This window comes from Ranitomeya imitator, chromosome 7 (assembly GCF_032444005.1).
Source record: "Ranitomeya imitator isolate aRanImi1 chromosome 7, aRanImi1.pri, whole genome shotgun sequence".
Lineage (NCBI taxonomy): Eukaryota > Metazoa > Chordata > Amphibia > Anura > Dendrobatidae > Ranitomeya > Ranitomeya imitator.
Genome location: NC_091288.1, coordinates 20,242,166 through 20,261,759, shown reverse-complemented (window position 1 = coordinate 20,261,759; position 19,594 = coordinate 20,242,166). Strand labels below are relative to the sequence as shown.

Sequence of the window (19,594 nt, the reverse complement as noted above, 5' to 3'; positions counted from 1 at the left end):
TGGAATGGTTTTCACTTCACAGGTGTGCCCTGTCAGGTTTAATAAGTGGGATTTCTTGCCTTATAAATGGGGTTGGTACCATCAGTTGTGTTGTGCAGAAGTCTGGTGGATACACAGCTGATAGTCCTACTGAATAGACTGTTAAAATTTGTATGATGGCAAGAAAAAGCAGCTAAGTAAAGAAAAACGAGTGGCCATCATTACTTTAAGAAATGAAGGTCAGTCAGTTCGAAAAATTGGGAAAACTTTGAAAGTGTCCCCAAGTGATGTGGCCAAAACCATCAAGCGCTACACAGAAACTGGCTCACATGAGAACCAACCCAGGAAAGGAAGACCAAGAGTCACCTCTGCTTCTGAGGATAAGTTTATCCGAGTCACCAGCCTCAGAAATCGCAGGTTAACAGCTGCTCAGATTAGAGACCAGGTCAGTGCCACACAGAGTTCTAGCAGCAGACACATCTCTACAACGACTGTTAAGAGGAGACTTTGTGCAGCACGCCTTCTGGTAAAATAGCTGCTAGGAACCCACTGCTAAGGACAGGCAACAAGAAGAAGAGACTTGTTAGGGCTAAAGAACACAAGGAATGGACATTAGACCAGTGGAAATCTGTGCTTTGGTCTGATGAGTCCAAATTTGAGATCTTTGCTTCCAACCACCGTGTCTTTGTGCGACGCAGAAAAGGTGAACGGATGGACTCTACATGCCTGGTTCCCACCATGAAGCATGGAGGAGGAGATGTGATGGTGTGGGGGTGCTTTGCTGGTGACACTGTTGGGGATTTTAATTCAAAATTGAAGGCATACTGAACCAGCATGGCTACCACAGCATCTTGCAGCGGCATGCTATTCCATCCGGTTTGCGTTTAGTTGGATCATCATTTATTTTTCAACAGGACAATGACCCCAAACGCACCTCCAGGCTGTGTAAGGGCTATTTGACCAAAAAGGAGAGTGATGGGGTGCTACGCCAGATGACCTGGCCTCCACAGTCACCAGACCTGAACCCAAACGAGATGGTTTGGGGTGAGCTGGACCACAGAGTGAAGGCAAAAGGGCCAACAAGTGCTAAGCATCTCTGGGAACTCCTTCAAGATTGTTGGAAGACCATTCCCGGTGACTACCTCTTGAAGCTCGTCAAGAGAATGCCAAGAGTGTGCAAAGCAGTCATCAAAGCAAAAGGTGGCTACTTTGAAGAACCTAGAATATAAGACGTAATTTCAGTTGTTTCACACTTTTTTGTTTAGATTATAACTCCACATGTGTTAATTCATAGTTTTGATGCCTTCAGTGTGAATGTACAATTTTCATAGTCATGAAAATACAGAAAAAATCTTTAAATGAGAAGGTGTCCAAACTTTTGGTCTGTACTGTATATATAACAAAGTTAAAATAAAAAAACAACAATATCCCATACCTTTCCGGTGACCCGTCATGTCCCACGCTGTAGGGGTTAAATAATTTTACAAGCATAATTTTAACTTTGTTTCAGGTGACAAGGGTCTTCAATTGGATTGAGCGTATAATAAAGATATTACAATACCATGTTTATGTATTTCATTAAAATACTTTTTGCCAAATGTGTGTGTGTGTTTTTTAACCCTTTATTAATATTGGATTAATAATGGATAGGCGTCTTATTGACACCTCTTCCTTATTAACCAGGCTTAATGTCACCTTACAATAGCAAGGTGACATTAACCCTTTATTACCCCATATCCCACCGCTACAGGCGAGTTGGAAGAGAGTGGCTAAGTGCCAGAATAGGCGCATCTTCCAGATGTGCCTTTTCTGGGGTGGCTGGGGGCAGATGTTTTTAGCCAGGGGGGGGGCAATAACCATGGACCCTCTCCAGGCTATTAATACAGTTAGGTCCATATATATTTGGACAGAGACAACATTTTTCTAATTTTGGTTATAGACATTACCACAATGAATTAAAAAAAAAAACAATTCAGATGCAGTTGAAGTTCAGACTTTCAGCTTTCATTTGAGGGTATCCACATTAAAATTGGATGAAGGGTTTAGGAGTTTCAGCTCCTTAACATGTGCCACCCTGTTTTTAAAGGGACCAAAAGTAATTGGTCAGATTAAATAATTTTAAATAAAATGTTCATTTTTAGTACTTGGTTGAAAACCCTTTGTTGGCAATGACTGCCTGAAGTCTTGAGCTCATGGACATCACCAGACTCTGTGTTTCCTCCTTTTTGATGCTCTGCCAGGCCTTCACTGTGGTGGTTTTCAGTTGCTGTTTGTTTGTGGCCTTTCTGTCTGAAGTTTAGTCTTTAACAAGTGAAATGCTGCTCAATTGGGTTGAGATCAGGTGACTGACTTGGCCATTCAAGAATATTTCACTTCTTTGCTTTAATAAACCCCTGGGTTGCTTTGGCTTTATGTTTTGGGTCATTGTCCATCTGTAGTATGAAACGACGACCAATCAGTTTGGCTGCATTTGGCTGGATCTGAGCACACAGCATTGCTCTGAATACCTCAGAATTAATTTGGCTGCTTCTGTCGTGTGTCACATCATCAATAAACACTAGTGACCCAGTGCCACTGGCAGCCATGCATGCCCGCGCCATCACACTGCCTCTGCCGTGTTTTACAGATGATGTGGTATGCTTTGGATCATGAGTTGTACCACGCCTTCACCATACTTTTCTCTTTCCATCATTCTGGTAGAGGTTGATCTTGGTCTCATCTGTCCAAAGAATGTTCTTCCAGAACTGTGCTGGCTTTTTTAGATGTTTTTTAGCAAAGTCCAGTCTAGCCTTTTTCTTCTTGATGCTTATGAGTGGCTGCACCGTGCAGTGAACCCTCTGTATTTACTTTCATGCAGTCTTCTCTTTATGGTAGATGTGGATATTGATACGCCGACCTCCTGGAGAGTGTTGGTCACTTGGTCGGCTGTTGTGAAGGGGTTTCTCTTCACCATGGAGATTATTCTGCGATCATCCACCACTGTTGCCTTCCATGGACACCCAGGTCTTTTTGTATTGATGAGTTCACCAGTGCTTTCTTTCTTTCTCAGGATGTACCAAACTGTATATTTTACCAGTCTTAATATTGTAGCAATTTCTCGGATGGGTTTTTTCTGTTTTCGCAGGTTAAGGATGGCTTGTTTCACCTGCATGGAGAGCTCCTTTGACCGCATGTTTACTAAACAGCAAAACCTTCCAAATACAAGCACCACAACTCAAATCACCTCCAGGCCTTTTATCTGCTTAATTGCGAATGACATAACACAGGGATTGCCCACACGTGTCCATGAAATAGCCTTTGAGTCAATTGTCCAATTACTTTTGGTCCCTTTAAAAACAGGGTGGCACATGTTAAGGAGCTGAAACTCCTAAACACTTCATCCAATTTTAATGTGGATACCCTCAAATGAAAGCTGAAAGTCTGAACTTCAACTCCATCTGAATTGTTTTGTTTAAAATTCATTGTGGTGATGTCTGTAACCAAAATTAGAAAAATGTTGTCTCTGTCCAAATATGTATGGACCTAACTGTATCTGCCCTCAGTCACTGGCTTTACCACTCTGGCGGAGAAAATTGCGCAGGAGCCCATGCCAATTTTTTACGTGATTTAACCCTTTATTTTAACAGCTAGAGCCACAAAATTTTGCACACAGACACTTCCAACATTAGTTGTAAGGAAAATGTAAAAAAAAAAAAAAGGGATATGAAATGATTTACTGTATGTAACCATGTCTCATATCCTGTCGGGTTTGGGAAGGAGATAGCAAAAGCCGGCAATTGAATTACCGGCTTTTCTGCTATTTGGCGCTGTATTAAATATAAATATATATATATATGTGTCTCACTGACATATATATATATATATATTTATATATATATATACAGTATATATATATATATAATATATAGGCTGCATAAATGTTTTCATGAATATTTGAGGCCATGGATCCATTCTATGTTGATTTTGCAAGCCAGCGAGAAAATCTCGCCGTACGGATGCCATACAAATGCCTTTCGGATGACACACGGATAATTTTTGGAGAAAAAAATCGCATCCTCGCATTGAATATGGATCAATGTTCAGGAACTTTTCTGTGTATTACAGTCGTTATTTTTTGCGTGCCGAGCTGATGTTTTTAATTATACCAATATTGGTGCAGATGCCTTCTTTCGATTGCCCGTTATTGCATTTTAATTCAATGTCGTAGCGACCAAAAAACTTACACTAATTCTGGCATTTTGACTTTTTTTTATCGCTATGCCGTTTAGCGATCAGGTTATTCCTTTTTTTTTTTATTGATAGATCGGGCGATTCTGAATACATCGATACCAAATATGTGTATGTTTGATTTTTTTTATTATTGTTTTATTTTGAATGGGGCAAAAGAGGGGTGATTTGAACTTTTATATATTTTTTTAATTTTTTTATATTTTTAAAAACATTTTTCTTTAACTTTTGGCATGCTTAAATAGTCTCCATAGGAGACTAGAAGCTGCCATAGCCCGATCGGCTCAGCTACATAGAGGCGATGATCAGTTCGCATCTATGTAGCTGAATACTGACTTGCTATAAGCTCCAACTACTGGGTGGCGCTCATAGCAATCTGGCACTGACAACCGTAGAGGTCTCCAGGAGAGCTCTGATTGTCATGCCGACGAACCGATGACCCCGATCACGTGACGGGGGTCACCGATGTAGGTATTTCCAGCAAGATTGTCGTCAGCATTCAGCACCATTTAAATGCCACTTTCAGAGTTTGACAGCAGCAATTAACTAGTTCATAGCCATGGGTGGATTACGATTCCACCCATGACTATTGCGCGCTCATGTCAGCTGTTCAATACAGCTGACATGTCCTGAAAAAGATGTGGGCTCACATCCAAAGGAGGGGGAATACAGACAATGGTGTACTATTACGCTAAATGTCAGACACGGGTTTTAACCAGGGTTTTACTCCAGGGTTTTTTTTATTTAATATTCAGTGCTGGAGTGATGCTTTATATGTCACGTGACAGAAACTTGTGAGCACAGCTTCTGACTGGTCAGAAGTTATGTTACAAACTCTCCATGCAAGAGCCAGAACGAGGCCAGAACGAGGTTCTCATAGACTTGTATTGAAAAGTGATCTTCACAAAGCTCCATGAAACAATGAAGCTACAACAGATCACTTTTCGCAGGGAAAAGACCGGATTGACATGAAACAATGAAGGCGGCTGCAGGTGAGTATGAGACAGGGACAGAAGAAATGCATTTAAAGCACCACTCCAGTGGTACAGGAGAAAAAACGCCAAAGTGGTGCGGTGCTTTAAAAATATGTTTTGCCATGTTAGAAGCAAAAAGGAATAATGAAAGGATTTGGGATCTTTGACCAATTTGGTTTGAGCCCCAAATCTATATTAGCTCTTGACTTTTTTACACAAAACATTGTTAGGTACAAGCTGTAGTTACACTTTAAGAAGCCCCCGGTGTGCAGATCTACATATATCTTACGTATGTGACTCTCTACCTCTCTTAATCGAAGGCACAAAGCATATGGAGTTCTTTTGAAGAAATAAACATACAGTGTTCCATCACTAATAAGTGTGACTATTGTCAGCCCGGTGGTTTTCTTCACTCTGCGCCAGACAGAAGTCATCATGAATTCAGCACGGATTAGTGATACGCAGGCTTAGAAAGCACATTCTCTCCCGAGTATCCTGTGGGATGGAAGATAATTTTTTTTTCTGGTGCCGCTGCCAGAGATGATTATTGAGAACAGATTTTTCAGCCATAGAAAGTGAAGTTTTTCTTTTTTTCTCTCCAAGAACACCTAAGATGTTACACGAAGTTGCTGCAGGTCTTGAGAAATAGAAGTTTGAGAATTCATTAAAGAGTTGTGATTCAGATATTTTCCAAGCACATACTTGTTATGGACTTGTATTTTCTACGTAACCTGATCCATACAGAATGCGAAAATATGACAACTTCATTGATTCCTTCCACTTTGGACCAAACAGAGGATATTATTGTGCAGCATAACTTGTTCTAGGTACACTTGTCACGTGCACACAGATTTTGAAGGAGCAGGGAGACTGTTCCAAAGATCTTGGAGAACTAATCACAGATCGTCTGTGGATGTCAGCGTGTGCAAATCATTCTGATATTGTCTTTTTTGGGCCAGATCATCACTTCCAGGTCGCCTTGTTCATAATGTCATCGGCTAGATGTTTGGGATCATTGTTCGGCTCCAGAATAATCAGATGCCTCCCTGATGATATCACTTGATGGATAAGTATCTGCCTGCATTTCTCATCGTTGACGACACCATTAATCTTGATCAAACCTCCAACGACATTTGTTGAAATGCAGCCCCAAACTGCAGGACCCTCCACCTGTTTCACCTTTCACATCCATTATTGTATTTTTCTCCAACCGTTCGGTGAAAAAACTATCTTCTGTCAGGCAAATATCTTGATTTATTAGTCAAGAGCTTCTGCTGCCCCGTTTCCTGTATTTTGGGTGTGGTTCAGTCACTTGACCTTGCTTTCATGTCAAAGTAATCCGGGAGGAAAAAAAATGATAAAAACTTGTCAAAAACATGAAGATTGAACATATGTTAAGTTTATATCCACAGAACATCTGTGATTAGTTCTCCCAAATCTTTAGAACAACCTCACTGCCAAGTTCCTTCAAATATTGCATGCAAGTTTTCCTAGAAGAATTAAAGTTTTGATACGGTTTTGCAGGCAAAAGGGTAGTCACAAAAAAATATTGATGAGATTTAGATTCGTGTTTTGTTCATTCGCTTTGCAATTTGTTAATTACGGTAGTAAAACTAACTTATAAATACTTTTATTTTTTTTAAAGCATTTTCAATGTATTACTTTTTTCTGCTACTACACAATCCCTGTGAAGGCACTAAAAAAATAAAGGCTGGGAAAATAAAAATGAAACCTAAAGATTTTGCATCTTATCACTATCATTTTCTACTTGTTTGGGGAATTGAAGTCCTTCCTGAACTCCAGCAGCCATTATTAGATGTTATCATTTGGTTACCCAGGCATCCTCGAATTGCATAGACCCTTGTTTTGTCGTCTGACAAGTCCTCACTTGTTTTTTGTCCTAATATGATATATTTTTTTTTCTTCTGATATAGATATCAATGAGTGCTTGCTCCTAAGAAGCTGTTCCCATCACTGTACTAATTTGAAGGGGTCCTACCACTGTTCCTGTGACAGAAACTTCATAGAAGGGGGCAGCAGTTGCACCATCAAAGGTAAATTGGATTTTTTTAAAATAATGCTTCTATTCAAGGTTGACGACTGACAAGTCATATTTTGGTAACTGTATTTTCTGTACCCCCTAAAAAAATAACATCCATGGTTCCAATTTAAAATAGCCCACCCTTTTTAATTAAATTTATAGTTTGGGTGTCCTGCCTGTAGTGCTACCTGCTCTGACATCCCCCAGAGCACCACCAGTCCCTCCTACACCGCTACCCATTCTGCATGGGCAGGCCGCAAAGGAGCCGGTAGATCTGAGAACCATGACAGTGATTAATGAGGAAAGGAATGTGTCAAAGCGTGAAGCACAGCAAGAGGAGCCTGATAGTCATGAGCATGGAGCCTAAATTTAATATTTTGATATGTGGCCCTAGTGCTTAAAATTGTTCCCTTGGAAGGGTTATGGATCCTAAGCACAAAACTTCTTGTCTCTATATTGTGGTCTAAAGTGGCATCACATAAAACGTATGGAATGTAACCATGAATTCTCAATGTACGCAGACGTCCTTCTAAATAAAGTAATTACTTGTATAACTATGATATCTGGTATTATTTCAGACTCAGAAGAACAAATACTCTATGTCGCCAATGACACTGAGGTCCTCGCTTTCAGATATCCCTTTGGCTACAGCACAGAGCATCAGCATATATCTCATATCGCGCACAACTCACGGATCACGGGAATGGAGATGTATCTTCAAGGCAATATGATTATATGGAGCACGCAGTTCAACCCAGGAGGAATATTCTACAATACATTTCATGGCAGAGGAGGAAAAGAGACCAGAAGTGGATTAATTGTAAGTTCATTATTTAGAGGGCAATTTTGTAATGTAACCGTAAGATTCAGTCATTGGTCAAAATTTGTGATCCGAAGATGACGGTCAGAGGTCATTGAGACTAAATATTACATTTTTGGTTCCTTAGTATAAATGACCCATGCCTCACCTTCCCTGCTCGAAGACCAATGAGATTACCCTTAAAGAGTTATTTGTAATTATTGGAAATAACTTAGTGATCACTGGCCATCTGACTGCTGAGACCCCAGGTGATTGTGACGAGGCTTCACAGAAACTCATATTGAATGGTGAACAGGTGTACATTCTTCACCTCTGCTCCATACATTGCATATGGGACTTCCATAAATAATGGATTGCTGTATTCAGCTGTTCTGAATGGAGCATAGATTGAGCATGTACACCTCCGCTCCATTCAAAACTGAGCTCTACAGAACTCTGTTCCCAGGTTCCAGACCCCCATACTTTGGATCATGGTTGGACCCCCAACTGGCAGTATCCATGGGGTAAGACATAACTTACTATCTTTGGAAAAACCTTATAAGGCACCAAAAAATAGGAGATGAACCAAAGATTTTGGTGGGATGGACCGACCATCTGATGTGTACAGGGTCTCTTTAATCTCTCAGGGGGATCAGGTTAGGGCAGTTGAGAATTCAATACCCAATTCTTTTGTTTCTCGGGAGAATAAGACATTGACAGATTAATTTGGAAGTGACTTTCTACCAACTGCCCTTTGAAAGCCAAATCGAATATTCGTCTGTGTGAGAAGTTCAGCTGACAACTGTCTAGGATGTTTGACCTGCTTCAGCTCTTCTGATATGAGACAGGATCCACTTAGTAGGAGTCTTCTGACAAAGCAGTAAGGCAAAAATGTTAATAAACATTTTATAAAATTGTAAAAATAGTAAAAGAAAAAAAATATTCCTTTTGCAAGTCGGAGTAGGGGACCCAATGGTGAATTTGCCTTATAGTATGTCGACATGCTGGTAAAGCATGCCTTGCTAGTTTCGGTTATGTCAATCTTTTTTTTGAGAGTTCACTGAATCATCACTGATGTTGCCAAGTGTTTCCTAATTCCTAGGAAAAAACCCTCTACATTCTGATTCTTGTCCAAAATAATCTCAATGACCGTTATAAAGGCCTGAAACATGCTTTCTCTTTAAGATCTTGTTCATTTTGCTACACTTTTTGATATATGTGGGTCAAGCTCAAAACCTCTGAAATAAGTATTCTACATTTTGGCGGATCCAGTATCGATGGTGGCTAAAAATGCAAAACAAAAGATCCCAAACCTAAGTCAAACTGACACTTACAAAGTTGCCAAGAGTACTGTAACTTTGAAGGTCTTGGTTGAAGTCCTGCCCAAAAAAATGGGATCTGGTTTGGGGATATTCCCAGGCAGTCTTGAACAATTGATGGTCAGGACTAGAGGCAGTCACTATTTTGTGGAAAGAAGTGGTGGTTGGTAATGAGCAAATTCATTTGTAACAAATCGAATGTGAATTTGACAAAATATCAGATACAACATATTTCAAAATTTTCTAATTTCAATTTGCATGAACCTAACAAAATGTCGGTTAGTTTGCCAACAATTATCTGCATTATTTTGAGGGTTGGGAAAAGGTTAAACATGACAAAAGATTATACTTAAGAAACGGAAAAACACTGGAAAAAAAGACAAAGCACACATAGGGTCTTATCTGGGTAACAAATTAACCAGAAATGCACAAAATGTGCTCACTAGAGTTGAGCGACCTTGACCTTTTTAGAGTCGAGCCGGGTTTCGCAAAACCCGACTATCTCAAAAGTCGGGTCGAGTGAAATCGGCCGATTATGACGTAAAGTCGGGATCGACCGAAACACGAAACCCAATGCAAGTCAATGGGGCAGCATAGTCGGCAGTGAGTGGGGGCCAGGAAAACACCTAGAGTGCCCATTTTAATGTCAAAACCATCCATTCTTCTTAATGAAGCTTGTCAAGCGTAATTTACCTTATAATAATTGGAAGGCATTTGAAATTGGGGGTCATTTGGCTAAAGTTGTGTGGGGTAGGGCTGGTTCAAGTAATTAGTGGGCCCAGGAAATCTGTACCACGTCACGGCAGTGGAGCAGGGAGAGGTAAGTATTTCAACTTTGCAAGTGCTGTGATCCTGAGCAAGCAGGGGGGGCCCACTTGTTGGCATTGGCACTGGCACAGGGCCCCTCAAAGTACAGCGGTGTGTTTGCACGGCGGGGGCGCCTCCCACCGGCAGCAACACTTTTGCGTACTATGAGAGGCCCTGTGCCAGTGACGTCGCCAACTAGTATTCCTCCCCCCACCTGATGAAGGAACCTGCACTTTCATCTGCACCTTCCTCTTTGTCCCCGTGTAAGGTGGTATGGTATGCGGGAAGAGCAACCTGACTTTCAGCAGGGTCACAATGTTGTTGTGTAGCATGCACGGGGAATGTTGCATTATGGGTCAATGTACCAGCAGACTCATCTATCACTGGCTGGGCAATGGGCACGATGAAGTGGAAACACAGATATAGGCCCAAAGAATAAAGTGGGCTAAATGCAGTTCAAAATTGGTAACACAGGAATAACCAGGGGGCATTGCAGTGGAGGACAACTGGAATGAGAGGCTGACACAGAGAGTAGGGCCAAATCAGTAAGTAGTCGAAATGCAGTTCAAAATTGGCAACCGTAGTAAACAGGCGGCACAGCTTTGTTCAGTGGAGGAGAACAGCAAGGAGTGGCAGACACCGATAGTAGGCCCCAACCCAACTAGTAGGCCAAATGCAGTCTAACATTAACAACTACTTAACGAGAGCCTGAAAATGGAATTTCAGGACAGGAAACCAGGAGAACAGCAAGGAGTGGCAGACACCGATAGTAGGCCCCAAACCAACTAGTACGCCAAATGCAGTTGTTCCATTTAACCACAATTTAATGAGAGCCTGAAGATAGAAGCTCAGGAAAGGCAACCTGGGGAACACCTTGGAGTGTAACACACCATCTCTCTCCACCCCATACCCATTTTGTATGGCCTAATGCAGTGTACTTTTCTACAACTACTAAACGAGAGTCGGAAGACCGAAGCAATGGCAAGGAAACCTGGGGAACACCTTGGAGTGTAACACACCATCTCTCTCCACCCCATACCCAATTTGTAGGCCTAATGCAGTGTAGTTTCCAAGAACTACTAAACGAGAGCCGGAAGATCGAAGCTCAGGAAAGGCAACCTGGGGAACACCTTGGAGTGTAACACACCCTCTCTCTACACCCCATACCCAATTTGAAGGCCTAATGCAGTGTAGTTTCCAAGAACTACTAAACGAGAGCCGGAAGATCGAAGCTCAGGAAAGGCAACCTGGGGAACACCTTGGAGTGTAACACACCCTCTCTCTACACCCCATACCCAATTTGAAGGCCTAATGCAGCGTAGTTTCCAACAACTACTAAACGAGAGCAGGAAGATCGAAGCTCAGGAAAGGCAACCTGGGGAACACCTTGGAGTGTAACAAACCCTCTCTCTACACCCCATACCCAATTTGTAGGCCTAATGCAGCGTAGTTTCCGACAACTACTAAACGAGAGCATGAAGATCGAAGCTCAGGAAAGGCAACCTGGGGAACACCTTGGAGTGTAACACACCCTCTCTCTACACCCCATACCCAATTTGTAGGCCTAATGCAGCGTAGTTTCCGACAACTACTAAACGAGAGCATGAAGATCGAAGCTCAGGAAAGGCAACCTGGGGAACACCTTGGAGTGTAACACACCCTCTCTCTACACCCCATACCCAATTTGTAGGCCTAATGCAGCGTAGTTTCTGACAACTACTCAACGAGAGCATGAAGATCGAAGCTCAGGAAAGGCAACCTGGGGAACACCTTGGAGTGTAACACACCCTCTCTCTACACCCCATACCCAATTTGAAGGCCTAATGCAGTGTAGTTTCCAAGAACTACTAAACGAGAGCCGGAAGATCGAAGCTCAGGAAAGGCAACCTGGGGAACACCTTGGAGTGGAACACACCATCTCTCTACACCCCATACCCAATTTGAAGGCCTAATGCAGCGTAGTTTCCAACAACTACTAAACGAGAGCCGGAAGATCGAAGCTCAGGAAAGGCAACCTGGGGAACACCTTGGAGTGTAACACAACGTCTCTCTACACCACGGAAGGGCTGATTCTTAGGAAGGAAGGCTGTTGGAAATAAGCATTGCGCGTCCGAGGGTGATTATATTCTTATTAGGTATATACTCACCCTCGGACGCGCCCTGCTTCTTTATTTGGAATGAATGTTTATTTGCAATGTGGTGTTGACTTTCTCTATTATTTTGGTAATTAATGATTTTATTATTTTCATTGTTTTGCATCTTCTCGGCAATAATATAAAGAAGACGCGACAGGACAACACTCGGTGGATGCCATATGTGTGTTTTCAATTTAAAAAACCTTTCAGTTAACTACTTGCAGGAGAAAGTAATTGTAGCTGGTGGCCATTTTTAGTACTGTACCAGATTTTAGTTGTGTGTTTGTTTTTAATGTTAAAATGTCTGCATTTGATATCTCACCAGTATTTTCTTTTTTATAAGCAAAATACTTATTTTTATATTTTCTGATGTTGGTTCCAGGGGTACACGGCCAGCAGTGCCCTGCTCAGTGTAGTAGTAGTTGAAAGAATGGACCGCAGACAGGCATCGAAGGCCTAAAATAATAACACATGGCTGTAGGCAATTTTAAATTGGTTCCAGGGGTACACGGGCAGCAGTGACCTGGTCAGTGTAGTAGTAGTTGAAAGAATGGACCGCAGACAGGCATCGAAGGCCTAAAATAAAAAAATTGGGCTGGCTGTAGGCAATTTTAAATTGGTTCCAGGGGTACACGGGCAGCAGTGGTGTGGTCAGTGTAGGCCTAGTGGAAGGAGTGACCGCAGACAGGCATCGAAGGCCTAAAATAATAACACATGGCTGTAGGCAATTTTAAATTGGTTCCAGTGGTACACGGGCAGCAGTGCCCTGGTCAGTGTAGTAGTAGTTGAAAGAATGGACCGCAGACAGGCATCGAAGGCCTAAAATAAAAAAATTGGGCTGGCTGTAGGCAATTTTAAATTGGTTCCAGGGGTACACTGGCAGCAGTGGTGTGGTCAGTAGAGGCCTAGTGGAAGGAGTGACCGAAGACAGGCATCGAAGGCCTAAAATAATAACACATGGCTGTAGGCAATTTTAAATTGGTTCCAGGGGTACACGGGCAGCAGTGGTGTGGTCAGTGGAGGCCTAGTGGAAGGAGTGACCGCAGACAGGCATCGAAGGCCTAAAATAATAACACATGGCTGTAGGCAATTTTAAATTGGTTCCAGGGGTACACGGGCAGCAGTGACCTGGTCAGTGTAGTAGTAGTTGAAAGAATGGACCGCAGACAGGCATCGAAGGCCTAAAATAAAAAAATTGGGCTGGCTGTAGGCAATTTTAAATTGGTTCCAGGGGTACACGGGCAGCAGTGGTGTGATCAGTGGAGGCCTAGTGGAAGGAGTGACCGCAGACAGGCATCGAAGGCCTAAAATAATAACACATGGCTGTAGGCAATTTTAAATTGGTTCCAGGGGTACACGGGCAGCAGTGACCTGGTCAGTGTAGTAGTAGTTGAAAGAATGGACCGCAGACAGGCATCGAAGGCCTAAAATAAAAAAATTGGGCTGGCTGTAGGCAATTTTAAATTGGTTCCAGGGGTACACGGGCAGCAGTGGTGTGGTCAGTGGAGGCCTAGTGGAAGGAGTGACCGCAGACAGGCATCGAAGGCCTAAAATAATAACACATGGCTGTAGGCAATTTTAAATTGGTTCCAGGGGTACACGGGCAGCAGTGGTGTGGTCAGTGGAGGCCTAGTGGAAGGAGTGACCGCAGACAGGCATCGAAGGCCTAAAATAATAACACATGGCTGTAGGCAATTTTAAATTGGTTCCAGGGGTACACGGGCAGCAGTGGTGTGGTCAGTGGAGGCCTAGTGGAAGGAGTGACCACAGACAGGCATCGAAGGCCTAACATAACAAAAATGTCAATACAATGGTATTGTCAGTGGCAGGCATTGAAGGATGTCAGCGCATAGACTAAACATTGGTGGAGCTGTGAGATAATTTTGCAAGTGGTAGAGCACTGTTTGAGCTGGGGTGGGGGGAAACTGTCTTGTGGCCGGCGGTACAGGCCCAGGGCCCCTCATATTACAACGGTGTGTCTGACGTTGGGTGCGCACCACCACCGCCAGAGACACTTTATTGTACTAGGAGGGACCCAGTGGCAGTGCCGTCGACCAAAAGCGGGCTCACCCACCTCTTCAGACAAACTGCACTCTCACGGGTGCTGTCGCCAAGTGTCGATACCACGGCCCCGTGTGGGGAGTTTGGCCATTTAGTGAGGTGTAAACATGTCGTATGCTGGACAATCAGGTGCACAAAAATTACGAGATTGGAAAAGGCATTCAGAATAGTCCACAGGCAAGACCTTTTCATAGGAAAGCTAGGTGTCAGCCGGGCAAGGTGGGGCAAAAGATTTCGAAATCCAGTTGTGGTTCATTTTAATGAAGGTTAGATCATCTACATTTTGGGTAGCCAGACGAGTCCTTTTTTCTGTTAGTATTGAACCTGCAGCACTGAATACTCTTTCTGATAGGACACTAGCTGCCGGGCAAGCAAGCTCCTGCAATGCATATTCTGCCAATTCTGGCCAGGTGTCTAATTTTGATGCCCAGTAATCAAATGGGAATGACGGTTGAGGGAGAACATCGATAAGGGATGAAAAATAGTTTGTAACCATACTGGACAAATGTTGTCTCCTGTCACTTTGAATTGATGCTGCAGTACCTGTCCTGTCTGCGGTCATAGCAAAATCACTCCACAACCTGGTCAGAAAACCCCTCTGGCCAACGCCACTTCTGATTTCTGCCCCTCTAACTCCTCTGGTCTGCTGGCCCCTGCAGCTCGTGTGAGAACGATCACGGGCGCTGTGTGCAGGGAATGCCAGAAGCAAACGGTCAACAAGAGTTGATTGTTTGGTTGCTAATATTAGTTCCAAGTTCTCATGTGGCATTATATTTTGCAATTTGCCTTTATAGCGAGGATCAAGGAGGCAGGCCAACCAGTAATCGTCATCATTCATCATTTTAGTTATGCGTGTGTCCCTTTTGAGGATACGTAAGGCATAATCCGCCATGTGGGCCAAAGTTCCAGTTCTCAAATCTGCGGTTGTGCTTGGTTGAGGGGCAGTTTCAGGCAAATCCACGTCACTTGTGTCCCTCAAAAAACCAGAACCCGGCCTTGCCGCGCCACCAATTTCCAGTGGCCCCGGAAAAGCTTCCTCATTAAAAATATAATCATCCCCATCATCCTCCTCGTCCTCCTCCTCCTCTTCGCCCGCTACCTCGTCCTGTACACTGCCCTGGCCAGACAATGGCTGACTGTCATCAAGGCTTTCCTCTTCCTCAGCTGCAGACGCCTGATCCTTTATGTGCGTCAAACTTTGCATCAGCAGACGCATTAGGAGGATGCTCATGCTTATTATGGCGTTGTCTGCACTAACCAGCCGTGTGCATTCCTCAAAACACTGAAGGACTTGACACATGTCTTGAATCTTCGACCACTGCACACCTGACAACTCCATGTCTGCCATCCTACTGCCTGCCCGTGTATGTGTATCCTCCCACAAAAACATAACAGCCCGCCTCTGTTCACACAGTCTCTGAAGCATGTGCAGTGTTGAGTTCCACCTTGTTGCAACGTCTATGATTAGGCAATGCTGGGGAAGGTTCAAAGAACGCTGATAGGTCTGCATACGGCTGGAGTGTACGGGCGAACGGCGGATATGTGAGCAAAGTCCACGCACTTTGAGGAGCAGGTCGGATAACCCCGGATAACTTTTCAGGAAGCACTGCACCACCAGGTTTACGGTGTGAGCCAGGCAAGGAATGTGTTTCAGTTGGGAAAGGGAGATGGCAGCCATGAAATTCCTTCCGTTATCACTCACTACCTTGCCTGCCTCAAGATCTACAGTGCCCAGCCACGACTGCGTTTCTTTCTGCAAGAACTCGGACAGAACTTCCGCGGTGTGTCTGTTGTCGCCCAAACACTTCATAGCCAATACAGCCTGCTGACGTTTGCCAGTAGCTGCCCCATAATGGGAGACCTGGTGTGCAACAGTGGCAGCTGCGGATGGAGTGGTTGTGCGACTGCGGTCTGTGGACGAGCTCTCGCTTCTGCAGGAGGACGAAGAGGAGGAGGAGGGGGTGCGAACGGCTACAGCCAATTGTTTCCTAGACCGTGGGCTAGGCAGAACTGTCCCAAACTTGCTGTCCCCTGTGGACCCTGCATCCACCACATTTACCCAGTGTGCCGTGATGGACACGTAACGTCCCTGGCCATGCCTACTGGTCCATGCATCTGTTGTCAGGTGCACCTTTGTGCTCACAGATTGCCTGAGTGCATGGACGATGCGCTCTTTAACATGCTGGTGGAGGGCTGGGATGGCTTTTCTGGAAAAAAAGTGTCGACTGGGTAGCTCGTAGCGTGGTACAGCGTAGTCCATCAGGGCTTTGAAAGCTTCGCTTTCAACTAACCGGTAGGGCATCATCTCTAACGAGATTAGTCTAGCTATGTGTGCGTTCAAACCCTGTGTACGCGGATGCGAGGCTAAGTACTTCCTTTTTCTAACCATAGTCTCATGTAGGGTGAGCTGGACTGGAGAGCTGGAGATCGTGGAACTAGAGGGGGTGCCGGTGGACATGGCAGACTGAGAGACGGTGGGAGATGGTATTGTTGCCACCGGTGCCCTAGATGCAGTGTTTCCTACTACGAAACTGGTGATTCCCTGACCCTGACGGCTTTGGCCTGGCAAAGAAACCTGCACAGATACTGCAGGTGGTGCGGAAAATGGTGGCCCTACACTGCCGGAAGGGATGTTGCGTTGCTGACTAGCTTCATTGGCCGAGGGTGCTACAACCTTAAGGGACGTTTGGTAGTTAGTCCAGGCTTGCAAATGCATGGTGGTTAAATGTCTATGCATGCAACTTGTATTGAGACTTTTCAGATTCTGTCCTCTGCTTAAGGTAGTTGAACATTTTTGACAGATGACTTTGCGCTGATCAATTGGATGTTGTTTAAAAAAATGCCAGACTGCACTCTTTCTAGCATCGGATACCTTTTCAGGCATTGCAGACTGAGCTTTAACCGGATGGCCACGCTGTCCTCCAACAGGTTTTAGCTTTGCCACGCGTTTTGGGCAAGATACGGGCCCGGCAGATGGAACCTGTTGCGATGTTGATGCCTGCTGCGGCCCCTCCTCCTCCGCTTCAGAACTGCTGCCGCCTGCACCCTGTTCCCCCAATGGCTGCCAATCGGGGTCAAGAACTGGGTCATCTATTACCTCTTCTTGTAGCTCGTGTGCAACTTCGTCTGTGTCACCGTGTCGGTCGGTGGTATAGCGTTCGTGATGGGGCAACATAGTCTCATCAGGGTCTGATTCTTGATCAGCACCCTGCGAGGGCAATGTTGTGGTCTGAGTCAAAGGACCAGGATAGTAGTCTGGCTGTGGCTGTGCATCAGTGCACTCCATGTCAGATTCAACTTGTAATGGGCATGGACTGTTAACTGCTTCACTTTCTAAGCCAGGGACGGTATGTGTAAAGAGCTCCATGGAGTAACCCGTTGTGTCGCCTGCTGCATTCTTCTCTGTTGTTGTTTTTGCTGAAGAGGACAAGGAAGCGACTTGTCCCTGACCGTGAACATCCACTAACGACGCGCTGCTTTGACATTTACCAGTTTCACGAGAGGAGGCAAAAGAGCTAGAGGCTGAGTCAGCAAGATAAGCCAAAACTTGCTCTTGCTGCTCCGGCTTTAAAAGCGGTTTTCCTACTCCCAGAAAAGGGAGCGTTCGAGGCCTTGTGTAGCCAGACGACGAACCTGGCTCCACAGCTCCAGACTTAGGTGCAATATTTTTTTTCCCATGACCAGCTGATGCTCCACCACTACCACTACCCTCATTACCAGCTGACAATGAACGCCCCCGGCCACGACCTCTTCCACCAGACTTCCTCATTGTTTTAAAAACGTTACCAAACGAACGGTATTTGTTGCTGTCACACAACTTACACGGTGAGCTATAACTTCAGTATGATTTAGCTACCCCTTTACAGGTGGGTGAGACCACAACGAAAATCAGCCACAATGTTACACACTCTGTTGTTGGTGGCAACAAATGAGATGGCACACACGCAGGACTGTCACTGAAGCGCAAATGTAAATATTTATCTCCCACTGATTTGTGTTTGGTTTTTTTAAAAGGGAGACTTCAGAAAAAAAAAAATTAAAAAAAAATTATTTTTTACAGAAGAATTTATAAAACAAATAAAATGAAATGATTGTTTCAGGGAGAATTTAGGAAAAAAAAAAAGGCTTTGTAGGGCCCACTGAGTGAGAGAGGACGCACACAGGAGTCAGGAGCGGCACACAAGCCCAGAGGCCAATATTAATCTCCCACCGATTGATTGTTATTTTTTTTGGTAGATTTTGGAACCCAAATCAAGCAAAAAAATTAATAGGCTTTCTATGGCCCACAATTGGGGAGAGAGAGAGAGATGGCACACCCAGGAGTCAAGACTGGCACACAAGCAGAAGGGGCAATATGAATCTCCCACAGATTTTTTTTTTTTTTTTCAGGGAGACTTGAGAGAAAAAAAAATACAAAAAAAATGATTTTTTTCAGGAATAATTTAGAAACCAAAGAAAATAAAATGATTGTTTCAGGGAGAATTTAGAAAACAAATAAAACAAAAAATAGGCTTTCTAGGGCCCACTGAGTGACAGATGACGCACACAGGAGTCAGGAGTGGCACACAAGCCCAGAGGCCAATATTAATCTCCCACTGATTGATTTAGTGATTTTTTTTGGTAGATTTTGGAACCCAAATCAAGCAAAAAAATTAATAGGCTTTCTATGGCCCACAATTGGGGAGAGAGAGAGAGATGGCACACCCAGGAGTCAAGACTGGCACACAAGCAGAAGGGGCAATATGAATCTCCCACAGATTTTTTTTTTTTTTTTCAGGGAGACTTGAGAGAAAAAAAAATACAAAAAAAATGATTTTTTTCAGGAATAATTTAGAAACCAAAGAAAATAAAATGATTGTTTCAGGGAGAATTTAGAAAACAAAAAAAACAAAAAATAGGCTTTCTAGGGCCCACTGAGTGACAGATGACGCACACAGGAGTCAGGAGTGGCACAAAAGCCCAGAGGCCAATATTAATCTCCCACTGATTGATTTTTTTTGGTAGATTTTGGAACCCAAATCAAGCAAAAAAATTAATAGGCTTTCTATGGCCCACTATTTGTGAGAGAGATGGCACGCTCAGGACTGGCACACAAGCCCAGAGGCCAATATTAATCTCCCATTTTTTTTTTTCCAGGGAAAATTTATAAACCCAATAAAAAAAATAATAATAAATAGGCTTTCTATGGCCCACTATCTGAGAGAGAGAGATGGCACGCTTAGGACTGGCACACAAGCCCAAAGCCCAATATT

At 43.7% G+C, this 19,594-nt stretch overlaps 1 protein-coding gene across 1 annotated transcript in view; it reads left to right on the top strand.

Annotated features, from left to right (window-relative positions):
* LRP1B (LDL receptor related protein 1B) overlaps window positions 1–19,594 on the top strand; it is a 1,659,362-nt gene that overhangs the window by 1,548,533 nt on the left and 91,235 nt on the right. Inside the window, exons 76-77 of the mRNA XM_069732880.1 lie at window positions 7,115–7,234; window positions 7,800–8,041. Coding sequence (XP_069588981.1) covers window positions 7,115–7,234; window positions 7,800–8,041 — 362 coding nt within the window. The remainder of the gene's footprint in view (window positions 1–7,114; window positions 7,235–7,799; window positions 8,042–19,594) is intronic.